The sequence below is a fragment of the Otolemur garnettii genome, unplaced genomic scaffold (genome assembly GCF_000181295.1).
Source record: "Otolemur garnettii isolate 467f Iridium unplaced genomic scaffold, OtoGar3 scaffold00047, whole genome shotgun sequence".
NCBI classification, from domain to species: Eukaryota; Metazoa; Chordata; class Mammalia; order Primates; family Galagidae; genus Otolemur; species Otolemur garnettii.
The window spans coordinates 12,946,465-12,971,185 of NW_003852442.1; the positions used below are offsets into that span (position 1 = coordinate 12,946,465).

The 24,721-nt window shown below is 45.3% G+C and overlaps 1 protein-coding gene across 1 annotated transcript in view; it reads right to left on the minus strand.

Annotated features, from left to right (window-relative positions):
- WWP2 (WW domain containing E3 ubiquitin protein ligase 2) overlaps window positions 1-24,721 on the minus strand; it is a 156,490-nt gene that overhangs the window by 11,298 nt on the left and 120,471 nt on the right. Inside the window, exons 9-12 of the mRNA XM_003791397.3 lie at window positions 17,060-17,149; window positions 10,533-10,707; window positions 3,818-3,872; window positions 36-117 (exon numbers count right to left, since the gene is read on the minus strand). Of these exons, the coding sequence (XP_003791445.1) occupies window positions 36-117; window positions 3,818-3,872; window positions 10,533-10,707; window positions 17,060-17,149 (402 nt within the window). The remainder of the gene's footprint in view (window positions 1-35; window positions 118-3,817; window positions 3,873-10,532; window positions 10,708-17,059; window positions 17,150-24,721) is intronic.

Sequence of the window (24,721 nt, forward strand, 5' to 3'; positions counted from 1 at the left end):
CCCCCCATCATCAGCCCTCTGGGATAAACTCTTACCCTTGGGTCCGAGGGTCCTCCCACTGGGTGGTACGAGTGTTGTGGTTCACGTAATACACCCGTCCATTGTCCTGTCTCTTCTCTGCCACGGGACAAGAAAACGAGAACAGTCAGATTCAAACATCTTGAGTTCTTTCCCTCTGGCTCCAACCCTCTGTGCACCGGGTCTAAATCTCTGCCCCTGTTGCCAACCTGTTAGAGACGTGTAACTGGCCCAAAGCCTGGCTTGCTCACATTTGTCACTGGGAAAGGGGACAGAAGCCCTCCCTGTTAGGGGCTGGGAGGGATATACACATTTCCAGCTCGAGGTGAAGCATTTCTTTGGTTGTCTGGTTTGCTGGAGGGAGGGGTGGTATGGCCACACGGACAGAGCAACGCAGCTGAAACCAGAGGCGTAATTGCATCCAGCTGTGTGCAGCATGGGCGCACCACAGCCTCCCTGCCGCCTGCCCGCACCCCATTCCCTCAGGGCTGATTGCTAGAACGGTGACTGCTCAGTCCATTGGCTTCAGCCAACATGGGTGCCTGTGTCCCACAAGGCAGGGTCCTCAGGGGGTGGCTGCACATCCCCTCACACCTCTCTGCTCAGCATTCTGCACCCTGGGGCCCTTGTACCCTCGGAGGTCTCTCTTCTCCTGCTTACGGGCAAAGCTTTGTTCTAAAACTCTCACTTCCCAGCAAAACCTCTATCTTGCTTATGAGCAAATAAATTATGCCTGGGGCTGTGAACACTTAAAATGCCCATCTTGTTGTCACACTTAAGTGCGTGCTTTGAAACAAGAGTGTCTTGGGGTATCTGCAAAGGTGAGGTTTGCTCAGGACCATCTTTACCCTCCTGCCTTTTACTGGCACGCTGATGGTGGCTCCTGGGTCCCCAAGGGTGGTGGTCTGAGCTCCAGGGGCAGAACCAAGCCTGCCTGGTGACCCTGAACCTTGAGTAGGGTCAAAAGGGGTGACCCAACAGCTCCAGGTGGATGGGAGAAAAAACTAGGGGCAAGTCTCCAAACTCGAAAGAGGTCAATCATTCCCCTAGAAGTTCCTGAACCTTCAAATCTCTCTGTCCTGAATACAAATGCTAATGGCTCTCCCTCTAGAATGATGATAGGGGAAAATGAAAGAAATGAAAATAATCAGCTCCAGAAGCTACAGGGAAACCAAAAGCTGAAAAAAGAAACAGAACTGGGAGGACCAGCACCCCCACCCAACACCCACCATAAGAATAAGGCTGCACGTTCCCAGTGTCAACCCCAGGTCTTGGTGTCTCTGTGACCCTGCCTTAGCTGGTATCCAAGACGCAACCGAAATTTTGAAATAGACATTATTTGTCAGTGGTGCCTCAATAAATCAGGAAATATAAATTAATCTTTAAAAAAATAAAGAGAGACAAAAGGAAAGCAAGCAAGCAAAGAAGGTGCCAGAATTGTTCCACAGCCGCCGCCACCTCAGAGCAGCGTGTGTGACTGGCCCACAGTAGGAAGCTTCCCGAGAGGTTTCTAGGGGAGGGGGCTGCTCCCAGCCCACAAGCTACTGCTTTGAACTAGATCCTCCTCATCTGCTCTGCCAAGGGCTGCAGCCAAGGCTAACCGCCACCCCGGGGATCTGTCCAGCGGGCCTGAGGCCTGTGCCGTCATTTCTGGCGCTGCTGCTGCTAACTACTACTGCGTAGAGGTCGCCTGCGGCCCAGTGAACTGCCTGCAACTTCACAGTCTGGGGGACTGGGAAAGTCCTCAAACCAGCACCTAGCTCAACCTCATTTTCAGGCACACAGGCTCGGGACAACTCAGTCACACGCCCAGGACTGCTGAGGAGCAGATGTGGATCTAGGTCCCAGGGGTCCTGAGTCGCACGCAGGGCAGCATGTGGGGAGACGGCAGGGTCTCCCGCAGCAACACAGAGGGCACCCAGATACGGCCAGCTTGGGGACCATCCAGCCCCCTCAGCAGCCCCAACGTGAGGAGCTGGCTGAGGCAATTCACCTGGTTCGGCAGCTCTTCCCTTCATTCTTAATGAGTCCCCGGAGGCAGCCCCTGCCACAGCCCTAGGGAAGCCAGCAACAGGGCCCGGGGATCTGTGACCAGGAAGGCACCCTGGCCTTTAACCAGAATGTTCCTTCTTCTCAATTTGGACTATGACAGTTTTGTTTTTTTCTAATCGTTCATGAGCATCATCGACTCAGGCTGCACCTCCTCCATTCCCACCCCAGATGTTCCCACACTTTGCATCTGGAAGCTGCTTCCAGGTCTCTGTCAGCTGCTCCTAACCTGGTGATAATCTCCTAGCAGAACTGGTACAAAAAGCAGTGCCCTTGACGGCGACACCCCCTGTCTCTACAGAGCCAGAAACAAACTCCGGGTCCTTGGCTGATGCACAGCATTACAGGAGCTCAGATTCGTGTTGAATCTGATGTGCTTTTCCCTGCTCAGGACTAGATCGGGATCCTAAGTGTTTCACCCTCTCATTTGACTTTCTGCCAATTTCTGAGGTACCAGTGACACCTTTCATAGGTCCAGGGATCCAGGTGGGTCATCTGTGTGTGTGCTAAAAATCAAGAAATGCAAGGAAGCTTCACAAACTACTATCTCCCACAGGGAAGCAGCAGCCGGCCCTCCTAGCACTCTGGGATGCAGCGGTAATTCCCTAAGTGACACTGGGGGTGAAGGAGCTGATACACCCTCTCAGATGACTACCAGGAAGCAGCTGTGTCTGCCTCGGAGGATCCAGCCCCAAAGCCTCACTTCCCAGGTGAGGCCCATCCTGTCGTCAGCTCCCCAGCTCGCCTCCCCTCTGCTGGTGAGGACACCCCCTGACAGCTTAATGCCACCTGTGAGCAACTCCAAACTAGCACTTACTGTCCGCAGTTGACCTAACCTATAAATTAAACCCAACACATGCTGATTCCTGTAAACTTCCCAATGAGGGCAGCTCCCAGGAGCTCCTGCAAGCTAGGCAATGTACTGAGTCTCATCATCTCTAATGACCCTTTGCGTGCCTGCTCCTTCCTGGAACAGCCCTAAAGCTCGTAATGCAGTGGTTCTCAACCTTCCTAATGCCGCGGCCCTTTAATACAGTCCCTGTGTGTCGCGACCCACAGGTTGAGAACCGCTGCCGTAATGCCTCCTAAGTCATGGGTGCCCATCCTTCAACTCACAAACCACAATAAAGACTTGGGGAAGGTAAGAGGTAGCTACTTCGAGGAGAACCCAGCAGGGCATTATTAACTAGCAATGATGCACTTCCATAAGGTCACTACCCAGCGCTCAATTCCCATCTGCTTCCCTCTGGCCTCTTTCATGGTGCATCACAAATAAAACAGTGGCTTTCATTAGTCAAAATCAGACTGACGTCCTCCAACATCTTGGCTGCAAAGAAAGGTTTGTTAAAGTAGCTCCTTCCAACCACAGGGTCACCGACCTGAAACAAATCCATTTGGGAATCAGCGTCAACATATCTCAGTGAAAGGACGAATTCTGGAGCAGACACCTTGAAATTCAAGGTCAAAACCCAATAGTCCCCCCAGCTACTTGGGGACGTCTTTCTCATGATCACACTCCCTTAACTATGGCAGCTGATGCTACGGGGCACAGCAGGGCTTGAGCACGTCCCTGACCGTCCAGCCCATCACCTGTAATCACTTGGACTGGGTGTACCCAGAAGGTGCTGGAGATAGGAGGTGAAATGGAAAACCGAGAGATGGGAGTAGAGCAGGAAGACACGGAGGGGAAGAGAAAGAGCAACGTAGCTGGCAGAAGGCTGAGGGCACAGAAATAGAACTTGGTACTTACCCCAGCCAGAAGGGAGGGGGCCCAGGGGATCATGGTCAGTCGAAGTACTCGAAGACTAAACAGAGGAAACATAGCACACAGAGGTTAAAAAGAGCCACTGGTTGAAAATAAATCAATCGATGAAAAATAAAAAGGCCAACGATTCATTTCCACAGTTTAGCACTTTGTGGAGGACGCGGTGGGACCTTAGGTAGCATCCGCTCCTCTCAAAAAGACTTTAAAAAAAAAAGAAAAACCAAAAAACAACCCTGCACACAGAGCTCCTGAATGGGTTTTGGAAAGGGCCAAGTGACAGGGAGGAAGAGGTGTGCAGAGGAAGGCGGAGGTGGCCGGCACACAGGAGGGCCAGAGCGGGCTTCCCTGCACTCGGCCGAGCGTCTCTGCTCGGCTCCTGCTCACAGCAGCCAAGGAGACTGAAATCACCACCACCTCCAACTTTCTCCAAGAACCACACACAGGAGGGGAAAAAATATCGCAGGCCTTTCCAATGAAATCATTCCCACAAGCCCTGCCCACGCCCAGAGCTTCCTGGCTGGGGCTGGGCCCTCCTCCCTCCACCTCGGCTTCCAGCTCCCACCTCCCTCGGGGTGCGCAGCATCCACCCAGACTGAGGGCACATTCATGCCCCAAGCCCCTCACCTCCCCCAGGAATGTTTTCCTTCCCCTTCACAAAGCACCTTTATTCTTCCCAGGCCCCAACCTGAAGTTGCTCAGTGTTCTGTGTTTGCCCGTCTAGGGAGGTGGGGCTGGGGACGGGGCGGCGAGAGAGAAGGGGAGACAGGAGAGAGAAGGGGGAACAGGCTCCAGGACTTCAGGGTCACTGTTTACATTAGAAGCCCCCCCAGCCTAACTCTGCTTGGAGGTCCCTAGGGAAGGGCTGCAGTGGCCCGAGAGTTCTCATATCCTGCGAAGAAGGGGGTGCTGTCAAAAACTTCTCATACTTAAATAAAACAAGTATTGTTCCACTCTTTCTTTCCTTCTTTCTTTTTTTTTTTCTTCTGAAACATTTTTATTTCACTTACTAAAATTTAATCGTTATATGAGGGGATCAAGTTCTAAACGCAGACTTCAGGCTGCCGAGCTGGCCCTGTCTGGGGTTGATGGAGCCACACACGGGCAGGAGGATGAATGGAGCTCAGTCTCGGCTTGAGAAAACACTGGTGGAACTGGACTGCCAACGAACTCCCTTCCACAGCCCTCCCTCCATCCCCAACTGAAAGGACAGAGAAACTTTCTTTCCAAGGTGGCAACAGAGGCTCCTCTTCCAAGCAAGTTCCAACAAAGACGTTTAAGTCTGGAAACCATAGGTTCCTTGATGGGACAGAGCCCCCTTTCAGTGCAAGGCCTCCTACCCACGCAGAATGGAACTTCACAAAGGTGGGGGAAGCTGACTTGACTTAGGGGGAACTTTACCATCAATCTCATGGATGTGCTTAAATTCTCCGTCCCAATTCACATTTGATCATTACTGAAAAACAGAATCTCCCAAATTCAAACAGGTCATTTTGGTGTGTGTTTATGTGCCACAGGGCTGGGGAGACAGGGTACAGAATCATCCACCTTTGTTCTGTAGTCAATACGCAAGAACAGTAGCTATTAAAATATTCAGCACCAGAAGAAAGGAACAAATGTGAACACGTGCATCGCGGAAAGTGAAGACAAATGTGGCGCAGTTGGTAAGTGCTGAGCTATAGCAATGGCCTTGCAAAGGTTATTTTAAGAAATCAAAACAAGAAGCATTAGGTGCAAAATCGTTTGCTGCTTCAGGTCTTGCTTCGGAACAAATAGATCATCTACACAGTGCTCAAGAGTTGGCGTCAGCTTCCATCTGGGACCAACTGGGCCTCCATGGGCATCCAGTCCTCTTTTTGCTTAACTCTACAAATTAACAGGACCAAGAGGCCTTTCTCGACAGCTTCCATGACCAGCACTGAACTAGGAACAGAAAATATTTATCAGCTCTTTTCTTAATCCTTGCCTTTTGAAAAATATCCCAAAGTCGGTATGCTCCTCCCTCTTAGGCACACCTCCTGGGTGCGGGACACAGCTCAGCAGGGCCCTTACCTACCTAATGCCAAGACTGTACCCTACTTGTCTGTACCCTCATATTAATCTGAAATTTAAAAAAGATATACCAAAGTTTATACAACATTGTTAAAGAGGTTTTTAAAAATTTTGGGGGGAATATCCTCCCATTCTCATGCTATCAGAATTCCACCCTCCACCTTTTGTTAAAGTGGTTTTTTATTTTTTTATTTGTTTTTTTTTTACAGACAGAGTCTCACTTTGTCATCCTCAGTAGAGTGCTGTGGCATCACAGCTCACAGCAACCTCCAACTCCTGGGCTTAAGCAATTCTTAGGCCTCAGCCTCTGGAGTAGTGGGACTACAGGCGCCCACCACAATACCTGGCTATTTTTTTGTTGCAGTTCGGCAGGGGCCGGGTTTGAACCCATCACCCTTGGTATATGGGGCCAGCACCCTACCTACTGAGCCACAGGCGCCGCCCTAAAGTGTTTTTTTTTTTCAATTTTGGTATCTTTCCATTCTCATTCTGTCAGAACTCCACCATCTCTCACCTATAAGAGGGGGAGAGAGGAAGCAGATAGGAAAGGGAGAGAGACCAGAGATTGGTCAACACAACCAACACATAAAATCAGATTCAATGGAAGCTGACACCATAATTATTTTACTTCTTTTCCTTTTTTTTTCTTTTTGAGGCAGAGTCTCATTCTGTCACCCTGGGCAGAGTGCCATGGTGTCACAGCTCACAACCTCAAACTCTTGGGCTCAAGCGATTCTCTTGCCACAGCCTCCCGAGTAGCTGGGACTACAGGTGCCTGCCACAACGCCTTACAGTTACAGCAAGCATTTGATTCTTTCAAATATTTCCTCCCTGAGATATACAGTACACTCGAAAAATGAGAAAAGAAAGCCAGAAGGAAGGAAGGAAACAGAAGCCAAGGAGAAACAAAAATGAAAGCTACACACCATGGCCAGAAAACCACTAGCCCCCAACCCTCAGCCCCAGTGAGCCCACCCTCTGTCCCTCCTCTTCTAACACTCCTCCGACATGAAGAGCCCGAAGTGCTGCGTGGGGCACAGCAGAGAAGCACAGAGACGCAGCAAGGGGGGCTGAGGCCAGAAGACAGATGCTGGGATGTGCCCGTAACTCTAAGGGACAGATGGTGCCCTGTATCTCTAGGGACAGAAAGGAGCACTGTTAACTCATTTTCCTCAGCAGTGGTCGCTAGGTTGGGAGATCTGGGTGCAGGCCACAAGCCAGAAAGCTCACGTGAGCGCAAGTCCCTTGGGGACTAAGCACAAAGTTCCAGTAATATTTTAAGATACAAACTCAGAAATAAAGAATGTCTAGCAAATACAGCCGAGGGCAAGAAAGGTTCTGGGAAGGGCATAAAGGTTGCCATGTCCAAAGCAAGTGTCGTCTTTTGAGTGTACACCCAATGGATGCAGAACAAAACCCAGGTGCTTGAGAATTCACTCCACAAGGCTCTCTGAAGAGCAGGAAGCAAGCTGGAGTCCACACACGAAGAGCCACAAAATGATTCATCCTGCGGAGCCTGGCCTCCTCCTCCTTTAGTTACTTGGGGAAGGGCAAAGGGAGAAGAAAGGAAGAGGTGCCCTAGAGATGTCAACTGTGTGACAGTCCCGTCCCAACTGCACAATGCTCAGAGCTGTGCCGAGCATCGTCAGGGGCTCCCAGTAGGAACACCACGCAGAGAGCAAAAGGAAGCTGCCAGGGGTGAAACAGATGACAAAACACCACGCATGCGGATCACAAGCCACGGGGTTCACTGGGGAGCTAGGAAAGGAAAACACGGCAGAAATAAGGGGAACAATCCGCTAGAGGAAGTGGGAAGGGTATGTGCGGAGGCCGACAGAGGAAGGCATTACGGCAGGCTGCAATCTGGGATTCCCTTGGTTTCCACTCCGAACTGCATTTCATGTTCTCTACAGTGCAGTGAAGAAGAACAAGGTCTCAGTTTAAGCGCAGCAAGAGGAGGAGGAAGCCGCTCGTTGTAGTATCAGCTCTTAAGTCTTCCGAGGCAAACCCTGGGCCAAAGCCAAACCCCAAAATAACTGTATGAAAGCAACCCTTCTTACTTGTAACCAGGACATGGCACCATAGCAAACAAGAGGAGAAAACCCAGTCCAGAGGGGGAGGAAAATCAACAGAGAGACATTGAAAGCGGACCAAAAAAGATTCTCACCACATTTTTCAATATGAGTCTTGTTTCACGGAGAAAAAGGGACCATCACCTCCATGCAGAATCTTCCTACATCCCCAGCCATGCTGAGAACATCATTTTAGAGTACTCAGAAAGAAAAGCTTTTCAGTGTTTAATTTTTACTTCTAGGGAACCCTCCAAGTCAAAGTTTGCCTCTCTAAGTCCAGAACAACACTGCTGAAAGAAGGGAAGCAGCCAAGAGGAATGAATGCTCCAGAGAGGCCGAGCGGACGTGAGCTCCAGAACGTAGGAATCTTCCCTTTCACACACCAAACATTTCAATCAACCTACAGCACCTACTTAGGAGGTGCGATATGGAAGGAAAAAAAAATTCCTTTAATGATTTTTTGGTATTTGTTTTTTTTCGAGATAGAGTCTTACTATGTCACCCTCAGTAGAATGCTGTAGCATCACAGCTCACAGCAACCTCAAACTCTTGGGCTCAAGTGAGTCTCTTGCTTCAGCCTCCCAAGTAGCTGGGACTACAGGTGCCCACCTCAACGCCTGGCTACTTGTTTGTTGTAGTTGTCACTGCTGTTTAGCAGGCCCAGGCCAGGTTTGAACCCACTAGCCCCAGCCTATGTGGCTGGTACCCTAACCACTGAGCACAGGTGCTGAGCCAGCAGTTTTTTGGTTTTTTTTTTTAAATTAGAGAAGCTGGATAATCAGGGAGAAGAAAATCAAGTAAAACTCCTATTTTGCTGCCTTGTTTGTAAGTCAAAGGCCAGACAGGTCAAAGAAGACCTTCCCAGTCTAGTAGTCATAACCACCCATGAAAATGGTAAGCAAAGTCTTTAAGGCCAAGCTTGAAAAGAACAATCTCTGAAAGGCAGAGAATAACCAGACTATCCAATTTTGAAACACGCCAGAACTGCATGCTACGCATGTGTGATGGAGATACAGGTGGGAAGCTGGCATACGAACATGAGCACTGTGGCCGGGGGCAAGGACCTGGGAATGGATAGCACAGGGGCTCCACAGTTGACCTTGGAGAAGACTTGCAAGGACAAACGCCACGCTTTCTGCTCATCCTCACTAAGGAAACTGTGCCCTCCCCAGCTGCCTCACTGTATGATGTAATCAGCCTCCGCAGGCACAAGAAGGGACAGACTAGCCAAGGGAGATGCTACAGTGACTTCCAGCTGATGCCAGAGCTCAGGCCTGGGTGAACAGAGAGAAGTCCACAAGTAAAGACAATGAATGGTACTTAAGGAAATGGAATTAAAGATTCTTCTGAGTCTCTAACTAGGGTAGTATCCCATGTAGAAACAGGTTGTGGCATTAAAATTCATGTCAAGTAGAAACAATGTTACACATGATGGTTAGGGGTCAGGATCCAGCTGGCCCCACAACACCACAGCCTGCGCTGGTCCCACTGCAGACTTTGCCTTCATGTTTGCAGTGCTCTGAGAAAACACAATCAGAACTCCAGCCTGGGCACCCATCTTTCCCTGCCTAAGAGGCTGCACAGTTGGGCTCTCTCCACCCACCCCACGCCAGGTAGAAGCCCTAAAGAGACTCCAGGTAGTGGGGCTAGAAGGTTCCTAAAGGGACACAGTACAAGAGACCATTAGACAGTTAATTTGGGACCACAGCACCCTGAATTCTGGACTAGAAAGTATAAACATTATCTCATAGATAATGACCACAGGTTTTGTGCCAATGAAATGATCCAATGACAGATATATCTGAAGGTAGCTCTGGTGGGAGACAGGCAGACAGATTGGAAGAGAGAGAAGGCCAACAGGGAGAATACTCAGAGCTGCCCTAACAACTCAGATGGGAGGCAGCAGAGAAGAATATCAGACAGAAGGCAGCTAGGTGGGGCCGGACAAGAAAAGAGCTGGACAGTAAATGCTATAGGCTTTGTGAGCCACACAGTCTCTGCTGTGACTACTTAACTCCACTGCTATACCACAAAAGCAGCCATAGTCACTATGTAAACTACCGGGCACCTTTGTGTTCCAATAAAACTTTATTTACAAAACCAGGCAGTAGGCCAGTTTGGCCCAGGAGCTACCGTTTGCCAACCCCTGATCTAGATGAATTTGAAAGGTCTCCCGTCCTTGGGAATCCGTCCAATACATACAATGAAGATGGAGTGAAAAATAGCAGCAGCGATGGAAGGAGGAGGACTGGGACGACTGCTCTGATCTGAGGTGGAGAAGCCAAATCAACCTTCAGGTTTCAGGGCAGGGAGAACGGACTTGAATGGAGGGCACCGAAAAGAAAGCCAGTCTTGGAAGAAAGATGGTGAATTCTGTTTCAGACACATTGATTCCTTAAACACAGAGGCTAGACATGGAATTGCTAAGTTAGAAATACTGGAACATAAGGAATTTCACAGTGATGAGTAGAATCTCCAGGGTCGGGGCCCTGATGTCCATGAGCCACTATTTCCTCTGCTCACCAAGCAGGTCAATCAAGATGTGCTCCCGCCCTGGAGGCAAGCCCCTGGCCTCTCACCTGGTAGAGGAATCTTTGGCTGAAGTGCTGCATGGCCCCCTGGAGCTGGTTCCGCTGTGACTGCCACTGCTCATAATTGCGCACATACTCGGCCGTGGGGCGCTGCCAGGTGGTGGTCCGAGTGTTGTGATCCACGTAGTAAAACCTGCCCCGGGGATCTGTGCGTTTTTCCCATCTGTAAACAGTAAGCTCAAAATGAATGTAGTGGCTGCCCAATCCCCAACTTCTAGACCCTCAGGATGGCTGACAGGGATAGGTGATGGCTGGCATGGCCAGGAAGCCTAATCATAGGGGCTTTTGGGGTGCAGATGGTTATAGCAGACATCTGTGACTACCTCCAAAGCAACTAATTCCTCCTTGCTATGACCTCTTGACTTCCATTCAGGCACCCCTGCGGTTCTAGGGAAGCTGACTCTATTTCCAGGCCACAGCTGAACAGCAGACTGGATCAGTAGTGGGCATGCCAGGCTAATAAGGGTAAATCTCAGTCCTTTTGCTACAAACTCTAGAAAACACATAGTCTCTTAGTCTTTCTGAATTATGATTCAGTCATAGGGGCCACTGACCTCCATTTTGGACTCAAATACAGTATAAATTTGACTCAGTAGATGATAGAGCAGAAAAATGGAAGAAAAGTCAGCCCCCTGATCATACGATTGGGCCACTAGCTCAAGCTTCACTTGAATTCGGGATTTATATCCAGAATTTTCAGTTACATCAGCCAATAAATTCCCTTAAGCCAATCTGGATACCAATTTTTATTACTTGCAACTAACTGAAATTCTCCTGATACGAGGTGCCAATGAAAACATGCCACGTGGTCATGGGAAGACTTGGTCCAGGCGGCAGCAGGGCTCTCCATATCACCACCTTGCCAAAGTCGGCTCCAAACACCCACGGGCAAGGCAGGGCTGGTGCAAAAAGCAAAAAACCCTTAGCTCTGCTTGGTAGGTGTCACTTGATTTCTCCATACACAGGGGAGAAGTGATCACAAGAAAGCTAAGGGAGGAACCTTCTAGGGCGATGGAAGGTTTCTCTATCTTGATGAGCGTGGGTTACGTGAGCGTGTGAACTTGTCAAAACTCAGCAGAGTATAAAAATGAGGTCTGTGCACCTCACGGTATGGAAATTATTCCCAATGTTAAAAAGTGAACTTGAATCTAATCAAGCCTCGACATCTAGCTACCAGTTCCCAGGAAAGACAAGGGAGAGAGGAACAGTTCTCACAATATCACAGGGTTACAATCAGCAACATCCAGACAGTAAGAAATTCTACACAACAAAACCCCGGTTTCTTAAATAAATAAATGTCCTGAAAAAAATAAGAAAGGGCCAGGAAACTTACAGACTGAGAGAGACTTAAGAGACATTATTGAGTTGAGCGCCAGGCTCAGGCCTGGAATCCTAGCACTCTGGGAGGTTGAGGTGGGCAGACTGCCTGAGCTCAGGAGTTGGAGACTAGCCTTAGCAAGAACAAGACCCTGTCTCTACCAAAACAGAAAAACTTAGCTAGGCATGGTGGCACACGCCTATAGTCCCAGCTACTCGGGAGGCTGAGGCAAGAAAATTGCTTGAGCCCAAGAGTTTGAGGTTACTGTGAGCTATGACACCACAGCACTCTACCCAGGCAACAGAGTGAAACCTTTGTCTCCAAAAAAAAAAAAAGGAGAGAGAGAGAGACATATCAGCCAAAAGCAATGTGTTGACTTTGGGTTTGGATGTGATTCAAACCAAACAAGTATAAAAACATATTTAAGAGACTTGGGGACAATGGAACATGGACTGGGTGTGACATGACGTAAGGAAATACTGTTAATTTTGTTGGGCGGGATAATGTATTGTGGTTTTCATATTTTCTTTTAAAAAAAAACTCATCTGTTAGAGACATATGTGACATATTTACAGGTCAAAGGATATGATGTCTGAGATTTGCTTTAAAATTCATCAGCCCTTGGGGAGATCAGATGAAACAAACTGTTATTAATTGTTAGAACCAGAAGAGGGTGACAAAGGATTCATTGTACTGTTCTTTCAAAATTTGGTGTCTGTTTGAAATTTTCCATTATAAATCTGAAAAACAGAGAGGAGGAAATGGTGAAAAAAAGAAAGAAAGTGGCACCACATGCAGAAAACAGGATGAACCCTCTGCAGAGGGAACCTGACATGCCTGTCTGGTACACGCCTCCATCTTCTAGACTTGCCTTCCAGCTGACTTTCTGGCCACCTTTGGATGATCTTTGTAAACTCAAGGCCTCCCTGAAAATGGCAAGAGGCTCCCAGGCCCCAAAGCCAGTTCCCAGACTTGGTCAGGATTCTGCGTCACCTTCATGACCAGCTGCGACAGTGCATTCAAGGGAACGCCACACCTCTCCCCAGACCTGAGCCCTTCTGAACTCGGTCAATAACCCAGCTAAGTGCTCTTTCTTGTTCTCTCCCTTGCTCTCCACTTGTGTCCAGATCTGTGTCACTTCACCACTGGACGACTGCACCTACTCCAGAACTAATCTCCCCAGGACTATGCAGCCTTAAAACAGTCATCTGAGTAACTCCACACACTGACTCAAGGGGCCTCCTCCTGCCCCAAAACATTGATGGACACCCCACTGCCATGAGTCAAAATTCTTTAATTAGTATTCAAGGCTCACATAAATCTGAAACCTTCCTGCCTTTCTTATAACTTCTGTAAACTAATCATTTCCATTATTTATTTATTTAGAGACAGAATCTCACTTTGTTGCCCTGGGTATAGTTCCATGGTGTCATCAAAACTCACAGCAACTTCAGTCTCTTGGGTTCAAGCAAATCTCTTGCTTCAGCTTCCCAAGTAGCTGCAACTACAGGTGCCTACCACCACACCTGGCTAGTTTTTCTATTTTTTTTTTTTTTTTTTTTTTTTTAGTAGAAATGGGGTCTTGCTCTTACTAAGGCTGGTCTCAAACTCCAGAGCTCAAGCGATCTACCTACCTCAGCCTCTCAGAGTGCCAGGATTATAGGAGTGAGCCATCATACCTGGCCTTTACTTCCATTTATTTTTATTTGTTGCCAAAAAAATCATGTTCTCATAGTTTTAAAATGCAGAAAGGACTACAGGAGACATAGTGAGAAACTGTGGTCACCTGCTCCACGGCTGATTCTTGTTTGTTTGTTTGTTTGTTGCAATTTTTGGCCAGGGCTGGGTTTGAACCTGCCACCTTCGGCATATGGGGTCAGTACCTTACTCCTTTGAGCCACAGGCACCACCCACCACAGCTGATTCTTGTTCCCTAGAGGCAACTACTTTCAACTCTCAATGCTTCTGCTAATAGACACATATGTCCACATCCTTCAATAACAAGTCTATTCCATTTTTGCCATGTTTGATATTACTAATGGGCTTTCCACTACCAAAGATACAGATTTAGTTATTGTATTCCACCCTCAACCCACACACTGGCCATCTCCTTCCCTCGTCATCCCAAATGGAAAACCATCATTAGATCAATATTTGGAGTTTATACAATGATGATACAGAATACTGTAAAAACATTTCCCTACTTGTAACAAAGTTTTGGTATTTTTTACACTTGGTTTTCAAGGACCTATCACTACTTCACTCCCAGAAGCTCAGACAGGTGTTCTGTCCATGGCATTAAGCTCATGGTCACATCTCTCCTTTGCCTGAACTAGACGCTCGTACTTCCACATCACAGCTGCTCTCCGTTATTGCCTTGACTCATCTCCCTCCTCCATCTCCTGGGAACTCCCACAGCCTCTACTTAAAATATAAAAATTAACCAAGCATGGTGGCAAGAGCCTGTAGTCCCAGCTATTTGGGAGACTGAAGCATGAGGATTGCTTGAGCCCAGAAATTTGAGGTTGCTGCAAGCTCTGATGCCATGGCACTCTACCCAGGACAACAGAGTGAGACTCTGTCTTAAATAAATAGATAGACTCCTTTGAGTCAATCTTGCTCTTCAGTGACCAGGTCCGTAGTCTCGGAATTGTTCTCACTGTAGTTTGTACTTCCCTGATGCTGGGACTTCTACTACTGATTGGCCATGAAAGTTTACCAGGAATGTCCAACCTGCCTCCTGTGGGCTGCATGCTGATTTTGTGAGGACTTTTTTTTGTTTATCTGTGATGTCAGATATCACAAGTATCCATGGATTATTTTTTATTTTTTATTGTTTTTTTTCCTGCTAAAAGCTATCATTAGTGTTTGTGTGTTTAATGTGTAGCCCAAGAAAACTCTCATTTTTCCAAAGTACATCAGAGGGAAAAAAAGGCTGGACACCCCGATGGCATTCATTCTGTTCTCTCTGGGTTCTCTACTATCACAGAGAAGTACAAGCCAGAGCTCAAATCCCTTGGCTTAAAACTCAGGAACAACTAATAAGCTGTGTGGGATATACAGCTAAGCCATCTCCCAGGAAAACATCGAAACTATCCCAGAAATAAGAAAACTGGATCCAATGTTCCACCTTAAAATGTGAAGAAGAGTAAATCCCTAACCATCCTTAGAAGACAGCACTGAATATCTTTACCGAAACTCCAACCAAAAGCTTGCCAGATGGAGACCTAGGTATCTTTTAGACCAGTCAGGCTAAGTACACAAAGTACCAGTGTGCATAGGTACTACTAAAGGCCATGTTTAATTTGTGCACAATTAGAGAAATTCAAGTATTGACTGGATATTTGATGAAATGAAGGAAATACCATTAATAATAGTGTGATTTACTCCTAAAAAGAAAACATATTTTAGAAATATACAGATGTCCATAAAGCTCATGTGCAATTTAAAATAGTTTACATTGCAAATTGCACACTAACTTTGTGGACACCCTATATGTTGAAATATGGAGAAATGATATGATGTTTGGGATTTACTTCAAAATAATCTAGACCACAGTGTGAGGGCTGGGTTGCATGAGTGGTACAGTTCAGGAGCTGGCAAATTTTTCCTATACAAAGCCACAAAGTAAATATTTTAGGCTTTGCAGGCATACGGTCTGCTGCAATTACTCAACTCTGCCACTGAAGCACAAAAGCAGCCATAAACAATATGCAAAGAAATGAGTGTGGCTATGTGCCAATAAAACTTTAATTTTTTCTTTTAAGACAGGGTCTTGCTCTGTTACCTGGGTTGGAGTGCAGTGATGTCATCATAGCTGCAACCTCAAATGTCTGGGCTCAAGTGATCCTCCTGTTTTAGTCACCCAAGAAGCAGGGACCACAGGTGCATACAATCATGCCTGACTAATTTTTTTACTTTTTGGAGAAACAGGGTCTTGCTATGTTGCTCTGGCTGATCTCAAATTCCTGGGCTCAAGCAATCCTCCCACAAAGTGAGCTACTGCTCCCAGCCGAAATAAAACTTACACAGGCCATCACAGTGTGCCAACCCCTGGTACAAATGAAACAAGACTGGTCACAAGTTAAGAATTATTAAAGCCAAGTACTGAGTATGTTAATTACACTGATATTCCTACTTTATGCATATTCGTTTTTCCACAATAATATGAAAATCTCCAAAATAAAATGCTTGGCCAGGCATGGTGGTTCATGCCTAAAGTCCCGCATATTGGTAGGCCAAAGCAGGAGGATCACCTGAGCCTAGGAGTTCGAGACCAGCTTGGGAAGCAAACATAGCAAGACCCTGTCTTCACAAAAAAAAAAATTCTTCCTAATGCTCAACTTTTTTTTTTTTTTTTAATTTAAGAAGTCAATGTTTAACTTTGGTAACTTCATTAGACTTTAAGTCAAAATGAAAAATGGAGTGAGTACTAACGATGACAGATTATGAGTTTCATTCCCAGAAGGCAAGGAAAAAAAGGAAAACCCACGTACACTAATGGAAAACTGAAGCTATAAGCAACTCATCCATGGAAACTTGCGGGGCCAGAAGATGAGGTGGTGTTTGCGTGTTACATGCCTGACAGCTGAACCAAACGAAGTACAGGGCTCTGCCAAGACTGCCCCTTCCGACAGCCTTTCCCTCCACAGACTTAGGAAGGGGAAGTGCACATGTTTCATGTAGGAGCCCCTGGTGACTGCTCTACTGGGAGCAAGAGCAGAATACATTCCCTTTGAACATTCTGAAGGACGAGGAGACACTCTTGGAAAGAAATTTCTGACCTGGCAGACAGGGAACCAAATCCCTTCTTCTTGGACAGTCTTCCCTTACTTAGGAACCTCTCTCATCCTCTGGTTTTGGAGAACCCAATGGCATCTCACAAAGCCCAGCTGAATGAGCAGCACTCTGCCCTTAGGGGCAGGTTGGGCACAGGGTATAATGAAATGCTATCAACTCTTTCTCTCTTGGTCTCCCATGTCATGCCCCTTTTGTTTCCAGGACATCTCTAAAAATTCTAAAATGCCCTAAGAAACAAGACCAAAATTAAGGTAAATAGATAGAAAAAGCAAATGACCAAGGACAAATATTACTATACTACTCTGATATCTCTGCAGAAAGGGACCGTTTCAAGAAGCCAGCAGGTCACTCTTGGGGCCAGTTCTGGAGTCTGAGGGCTTGATGGTTCATGCCTTACCCTGGAGGAAGAGGCCGCTCCCAGGTGGTAGTCTTGGTATTGTGGTCCACATAATAGACACGTCCATTGGGCAGCTCCCGCTGTTCCCATCTAAAAAATAAAAGACAAGGGAAGCATGAGATACACAGCTGAAAGGCAACCCTTTCTTGAATTATAATAGCTCCCTTTATGGAACCAGTGTGCCAGGATATACCATAGATTGCTCTAAATTCCCCTAAATGAACCTTGTGAGTCCACATTCCATGGATTTTCCAAATCAGTGTTTCTTGGCCATTTGAGAATCAAAGCTCCCTTTAGGAATGTGATGAAAGCCAAGAATTCTTTCCTTCCACAATGCACTTACAATGAAAATTTCCATGTAGTTTCTGGGTTTCATGGATCTCTCCGAAAAGTAACCTATGGACCCTCTAGTCTTTTTAGCCTACACAACCAGTTGAAGTCACAAACTATATGATTACTCCTGTTCTCCTAGCATTGTATATATCTATGATCATATTTTATTTTTTGAGACAGAGTCTCATTTTGTCACCCTAGGTTGAGTCCTGTGTAGTCATAGCTCACAGCAACTTCAAACTCCTGCGTTCAAGCAATCTTCATGCCTCAGCTTCCCAAGTAGCTGGGACTACAGGCACCTGCTACAATGCCTGGCTAGTTTTTTTTATTTTTTTTAGTGGAGACGGGGGTCTCACTCTTGCTCAGGCTAGGCTCGAACTCCTGAGCTCAAGCAACCCACCCACTTTGGCCTCTCAGAGTACTAGGATTACAGTTGTGAGTCACAGCATCTGGCCCACATTTATTGTTATATTTTTAAAATAAAGGACTCATTTACAGAGGATCACAGGATACTGTTATTTATTGAGTATTCTAGCCATAAACTCTATTCTGTGTGTAAGTTAATGTAAGACTGGAGTGCTGAGGGTGGCTTGTCTGTGCTAAAGGAAGAATGACAAGGTAGCAGGTAATTTAGAGATAATCCATAAGCATAATCACTGCAAAATACAGCCTAGGAGAACCCTATCCCCATATCCCATTATTCACACACAGTCTGACAATAACTACACTGACCCAGGATACAGTAATCTATATATAAAGGATGCAAAAAACTTATTTACATAATGCTTACTGATTTATAAAGGATGTTAATGGTCCCATGACCCTTAATGCTTTATACTGATTAATTTTATTTATTTATTTTTGAGACCAGAGTCTCACTCCATTGCTTGGAGTAGAATGCTGTAGCATCATGGCTTACAGTAATCTCAAACTCTTAGACTTGAGCAATCCTCTTGCCCCAGCCTCCCAAGTAGCTAGAACTACAGGCATGTGCCACTATGTCTGACTAGTTTTTCTATTTTCTTTTTAGTAGAGACGGGGTTCCCTCTTGCTCAGGCTAGTCTCTAACTCCTGAGCTCAAGCAATCCACCCACTTTGGCCTCCCAGAGGGCTGGCATTACAGGCATGGGCCTATATTGATTTTATTTATTTATACTTTTGGTTACCATCTAGGGGAAACTGGCCCTTTCCAGAAAGCTACTACAGTTTGTTCTGCTATAATGCTTGGTTTGCAAATGCAAATTTGTTCCATTGCTATTGATGTATGAGGGAATAACATAAGTGCAATATAAATTCTGTGTTAAATTATGCACCACTTTTTGGGTTATTTTTTTTAAAGTGATGGGTCTTGCTATGTTGCCCAGGCTGATAAACTCCTGGGTTCAAGTCAACCCCCACTTGGCCTCCTGAATAGTTTAGATTACAGGTGTGCATCACCACATCCAGCTTATATGCATGATTTTTCTATGAGGAAACACTAGATTCCCCTAGCTAAACCCAGTCACCCAAGAATGCACAAAAGCCACAGGCACCTGTCAACTACCTCAGCTTACCATATGCTTCATGCCATACTATCTAATGTCACAACTCCCATCTGATTTCAAATATCTCTCCTTGCACCACTTCACAGCAACACTCATAAGCTCCAACCCTCCCAAGATCTGCTTCCACAAGGAAATTTCAGGTCTTCTCAAGTGAAGGTGCCGTACTTATTATAAGACCAGAGTGCTACTGCTAAAAGAAAAACTTTAGACAAATAAAATTTAATGAGTTTATTTGAGAATGATGCATGTGTCGGGCAGCACTCAGAAACAGAAGGGGTTCAGAGAGCTTCACCCAGCTGTGTAAGAAGTAAGTTTTTAGAGGCTAAACATGGAAGCAGGGTAGAAAAATCACCCAATGGCCACAGCTAGCCATCTGCCTTACTTCAGCACAGTCTAATCAGATGGCTGCCTGTGGATGGCTGAAACCCAGCTATCTGTTACAAAAAATATACTCCTAATTTAGGTCTTGGTTTGTTTATGCACTAAGTTAGATTGTAATTTGTTATGTAAGAACTCAAAGTACAGAGACAATCTTAGGCTCCCACTTTCTTATTTAACACTATAAACAATACTGAATGAACTTAGGAACATCTTCTCTTCTGGTTATTATAGCTTGAGGCTCTGACTGATGAGAATCCAGGGCATTTGACATAGGCCAGATGAAAATGCACATTGGGTAAGTTAAAGATTTTCTCCCTCAGGATGCTCTTCTGAATTAAAGATGAAAAAAAAAAGTAACATTGTCAGCTCAAGGGGCTGACCCCCACTTCATCTCCAAGGTTGTGGAGGGGCCTTCTAGCACCGAAGGCAGGCTGGCTTAGCATAGCTTCACACCAATTGTCCAAACATCACTGTCGGCTTGGTAACAGAGAAGCAAATCTGATGTCCTCTTTACTCATCTGAATTTGTAAATGAGGTAAGTCCTGAGAAAGATACTTGGCTTTGAAAACTGGAGCACCTAAAGCCAGTGGCAGCAAGCCACTCTTCCATAACACTGCTCCCAATAGGATTTAGTTAGCTGAGAACTTTCCAGCATTCTCTAAGAAGCCAGCTATATCCTTCCCTTCCTTGAAAACAGGGGTTCCTTGGGTGGATTAGGGCATAAAAGCCCTGACAACACTGATTTGTTCATTTTCTAGTCCACATACGGAACACTATCCATAATGTCTGAGTCGGCTTCCCCTTTAATAAAAACTAAATACCTGTTACAGCAATAGGAGATTTAAAAAAACACTAACATTTTTCTTCTATTCCTTAGTTTTTTATTGTTATAACTCTTATCTGGTAAGCAGTCTTCACCTTTAACTTCTTTTATATTTCACGTGAGACAAGAGGGAAACTTTAGCTTTCTTAGGCTTTGGCTAATATTTTGACTTAAAAAATAGGATACAGACTGGGCTCGGTGGCTCATGCCTGTAATCCTAGCACTCTGGGAGGCCGAGTGAAATAGATCACCTAAGCTCAGGAGTTCAAGACCAGCCTGAGCAAGAGGGAGACCCTGTCTCTAAAAATAGCCAGGTGTTATGACAGGTACCTGTAGTCCCAACTACTCAGGAGGCTGAGGCAGGAGTACTGCTTGAGCCCAAGAGTTTAAGGTTGCTGTGAGCTATGGTGCCACGGCATTCAACCCCAAAGTGACACAGTGAGACTCTGTCTTAAAGAAAAAAAAGAAGAAGAAGAAGAAAAGAAAAATGGGATAATGTTGCATATTCCATGAAGCAAATGCCTTTGATTGACACAGTGGTATTCCCACATGCGGCTAGAAATGAAATCAGTGTTAAGTCCTCTTCCCTTATAGTCAACCATTTCATCCATCAGTGGGTCTTCAGAGTGTACAAGCCCAGACAAGATCTGCCCTTCCATCTTTGATCAGGCTGATCCTAGAAATGAAAGTCCCTCTTTCAGGGACCGGTATTGTCCAGCAAAGCTCAATGTCCTTCTTGGAACCCTCTCAATTGGCTTAGCTAGAAAAATAGTTACCAGAGAAACAAGACCTTTCTTCCATTACCCGTTTGTGGTATCTACAATTTTCCTTTCACGACTGGACCCCTGCTCAGATTAAATGTCCGTGTGGGTCCTCTCTGACCCATGACCTGGCCTACTGGGAGCTCACACTCCTCCCTCACCTGCACAGCTATTCATAATCCACACAGATCTCTCCCCCTCATTCACGCGGCACAGTTGGTCAGTTCTATCGTCAACCAAACGAGCCTCCTGGTTCTGATTCCTCCTCAGTGGCCACTGAACCACGCAGATGAGGCCTCCGACTGTCTTGGTTGGTCCCCCCATGCCAAGAAAGTGATACTGGCATCGACTTTTCATCAGCATACCCCTGTCAGGGGTCAGGCTCCGTCCCTTAGAAGCATCTTCTTCACACGGAGATCAAAAGGCTTTTTAATCAAACTAGCCATGGGTCTCCATACTGCATCTTGGTCATGTGGTCACATCCTCTCCCCTGAATAGCTTTCTTTGATGCTTTCAGAAACAGTGTTCAAAGCATCATGCTTGTTTCAGGTCCCTACCCAACACATTGCTCCTTGGCCTTCAATGAGTAACGTTTGGTTGGATCACGGACTACACAGGGTCTTTGTATTTGAAAGTACTTAAAAAATAGTCTCCATTTTCGATTAATCTTCAGCACTTTTTCTTTTACTTAAATGACTTTTGCTGCTATGGATTTTTACTTTTATTCAGTTTTATATCTTCCACCTCCATGTCTCCATCCTCTCACAAATGCCATCATTAAAAGGTTAAAGGCCAAAAATTGTGATCTCTCGTTATTAGGATGACACCAGTCATCTCTTTCCTGTGTTACCTAAAAGGAAATTGGGCTCCTGAAACACATTTTTTGTAGGTTTCCTAAAAGTTTTCAGAAAATTAATCCTCAAAGATCCACCATTACAGAGTGTGTTCAGCCATCCTGATCAATTTATTCCTTGGTCAGATTCCCCTGTGCTTGAACAGAATCATCATTTCACCAAGAGTAGGGTTAAACTGGGAAGGGATTAAAGCTGGCTGAAGAGTCCGGTTGAGTATCAGACAAATTTTCTTTACATGGCCCTTACAAATCTACATATTACAGTAGTCAAAATGTCCATCTTAGTAAGAACATAATTAACCTGTATTCGTTAATTTGCTTGCTTTTTATTAACATAGGCACTAGGCATTAGTAAAGCTAACTCTCAGTCAAAAAAATATTATTATTGTTATTTTTTTTTAGAGACAGGGTCTCACACTGTGGTCCAAGCTGGAGTACAGTGGAATGATCACAGTTCACTGCAACCTTGAATTCGTTAAGTTCAAATGATCCTCCTGGCTTAGCCTCTCAAGTAGCTAGGACTACACTGATGCAACACTATGCCCAGCTAATTTCCTTTTATATTTTTTTATAGAGATGGGGTCTCTGTTATCCAGGTTGGTCACCAACTTCTGGCTTCAAGCAATCTTCCTGCTTTGGCCTCCCAAAATGCTGGGATTACAGGTGTGAGCCACCATGCCTGGCCAGTATTCAAGTATGCTTAAAGCTGCCTGTGTAGAAGTTCAAATTCCCTCAGGCAAAAACTATAGGAAGTTCACATTTTCTTATTTTATGCTCTGATAGTAAATACCTCTGAAGGTATTCTATTCTTCCCCAAGTTCTGGCTACTTCTGGGGTGAACCGTAAGATTTATTTCCTCTGCAGGGATGTTTTCAGGCTGTGTTATGAGTCAGAAATCTGAACACAGTGGAACATGTCTCCTGCTCACAGATTTCAGGGCTTCAGTAGGTCCTTTGTCAATTGGGAAGGAAATGTGTTAAACTCAGCCTTTCCCCCGAGGGCCTTTCCCGAAAGATGGAAGGAGGCTTTAAATCTAAGCACACTAACCTCCTTTTAGTAAGTCAACAGCCAGCACTTTATGCCCTCCAAGCATGAGGGGGCCGCAGAAGCAGCTACTGAGGCTTCTGAATTAAGTCTGTTTTTCTTCGCCTTCTTTGGCCATTCCATTTTCTTTGCCTTGGAAAAGTCTCCAAAGCTCTTCAGTGGAAATTGGCAACATTAAAATATATGCTTTCATAGACATACAAACAATTCCTTGGAGATGGTGTGTGTAAGAATTTTTTTTCTTAACATCTTTGCAGATAAACGGTTGGCAACATGTAGAAATATTAACAGTTACTCTCGAAAAGTTAGTGGGAACAAAAATGGGTATACTCTTTCCAAAGGGCAATTTGGCTAAAAAGGCTTTACTATATGAACACCCTTTATTTATTTGTTTTTCTTGTGAATACTCTTTACCTCGGTAACTTTACTTCTAGGACATATACTAAGGAAATAATTATCAAAGATTAAGCTGTAAGTGCATGTTGAAACAGTTACAGAAAAACTGGAAAATGCCCCCAAATGGAGGATGAATAAGATAAAATCTGTTATTTCTTTAATTAATGTTCATTCATTCAAAATAACATTCAGTATAGATGAATATTGACTTGCTTAGATATGTATAAGACACTGAATGAAAAAAAGCAAGTTTAAAATAACACACCAGGCTTGGCACCTGTGGCTCAAGCGGCTAAGGCGCCAGCCACATACACTTAAGGCGGCAGGTTCGAATCCCCAGCCCGGGCCCGCCAAACAACAATGATGGCTGCAACCAAAAAATGGCCAGGCATTATGGCGGGCACCTGTAGTCCCAGCTACTTGGGAGGCTGAGGCAGGAGACTCGCTTGAGCCCAGGAGTTGGAGGTTGCTGTGAGCGTGATGCCATGGTACTCTACCCAGGGGGACAGCTTGAGGCTCCGTCTCAAAAATAAAATAAAATAAAATAAAATAACATGCCTAACATAATCAAAATTTCATTTAAGAACTACAGAAATATACTGGTTTTCATCAAATCTAAAATGTCATCAATGGTAAAATTATTTAATATACTACTAAAAAAGAAAACAACACCAATTAAACCATGATACCCCAATGCTTATAAGTTACATCCTGATTATAAAGATGTAAGAATGTGAAATAACACACGTGTCAACGTCAACAAAATCTGGAGTGCATAAAGTTTTTATAACTTCAGAATAAGGAAGAATTCACGTGAAAAAGATGAACACATTTGGCTATTTAAAATTTTTAACTCCTGTATAATAATAAGCAACACACATGAAATAAAAAGATAAGCCACAGGCTGGGAGAAAATATTTGCAAGGCATGTAACTGAGAAGCGGCTAGTGTCTAGCATATATTGAGAACCCTGCAGATTAAAGAGAAAAAGACAAATAGCCACACAGAAAATGGACAAAAATAAATGAGCCGGCAATTCACACCAAAGGAAACCAAAGAACCAAATAAAAACATGTAAAAAGAGGCTCAGTCTCAATGGTAATCAAGGAAATTCAAATTCAAACCTCAAAAAGGTACAATTCACACCCGTCACACTGGCCAAAATGAAAAAAAAAAAATCTGCCAATATGAAGTTTTAGCAGGAATGCTTATGCATGCTCGTGGGAGTATGAACTGATGAGGTGACTCAGGAAAGTGACCTGATAGTGTCTACCGAAATTCAAGATCTTCATCCCCTACCGCACAGAGATTCTAGTTCTTGTACATATCGTAAGAAACAAACATGTACACAGAAAGGCATGCACAGAAAAACTTGACCGCAGCATTATTTATAATTGTAAAGCAAAAAGTGACTGGATAAATTCCTACCTATTCGTACTATAGGATACTATATGTAGTATAAATCAATGTCCCGTGCTCCGTGTACCTGTGTCTATCGGGGATGGGAGAAGAAAGGAGTTCACAGAT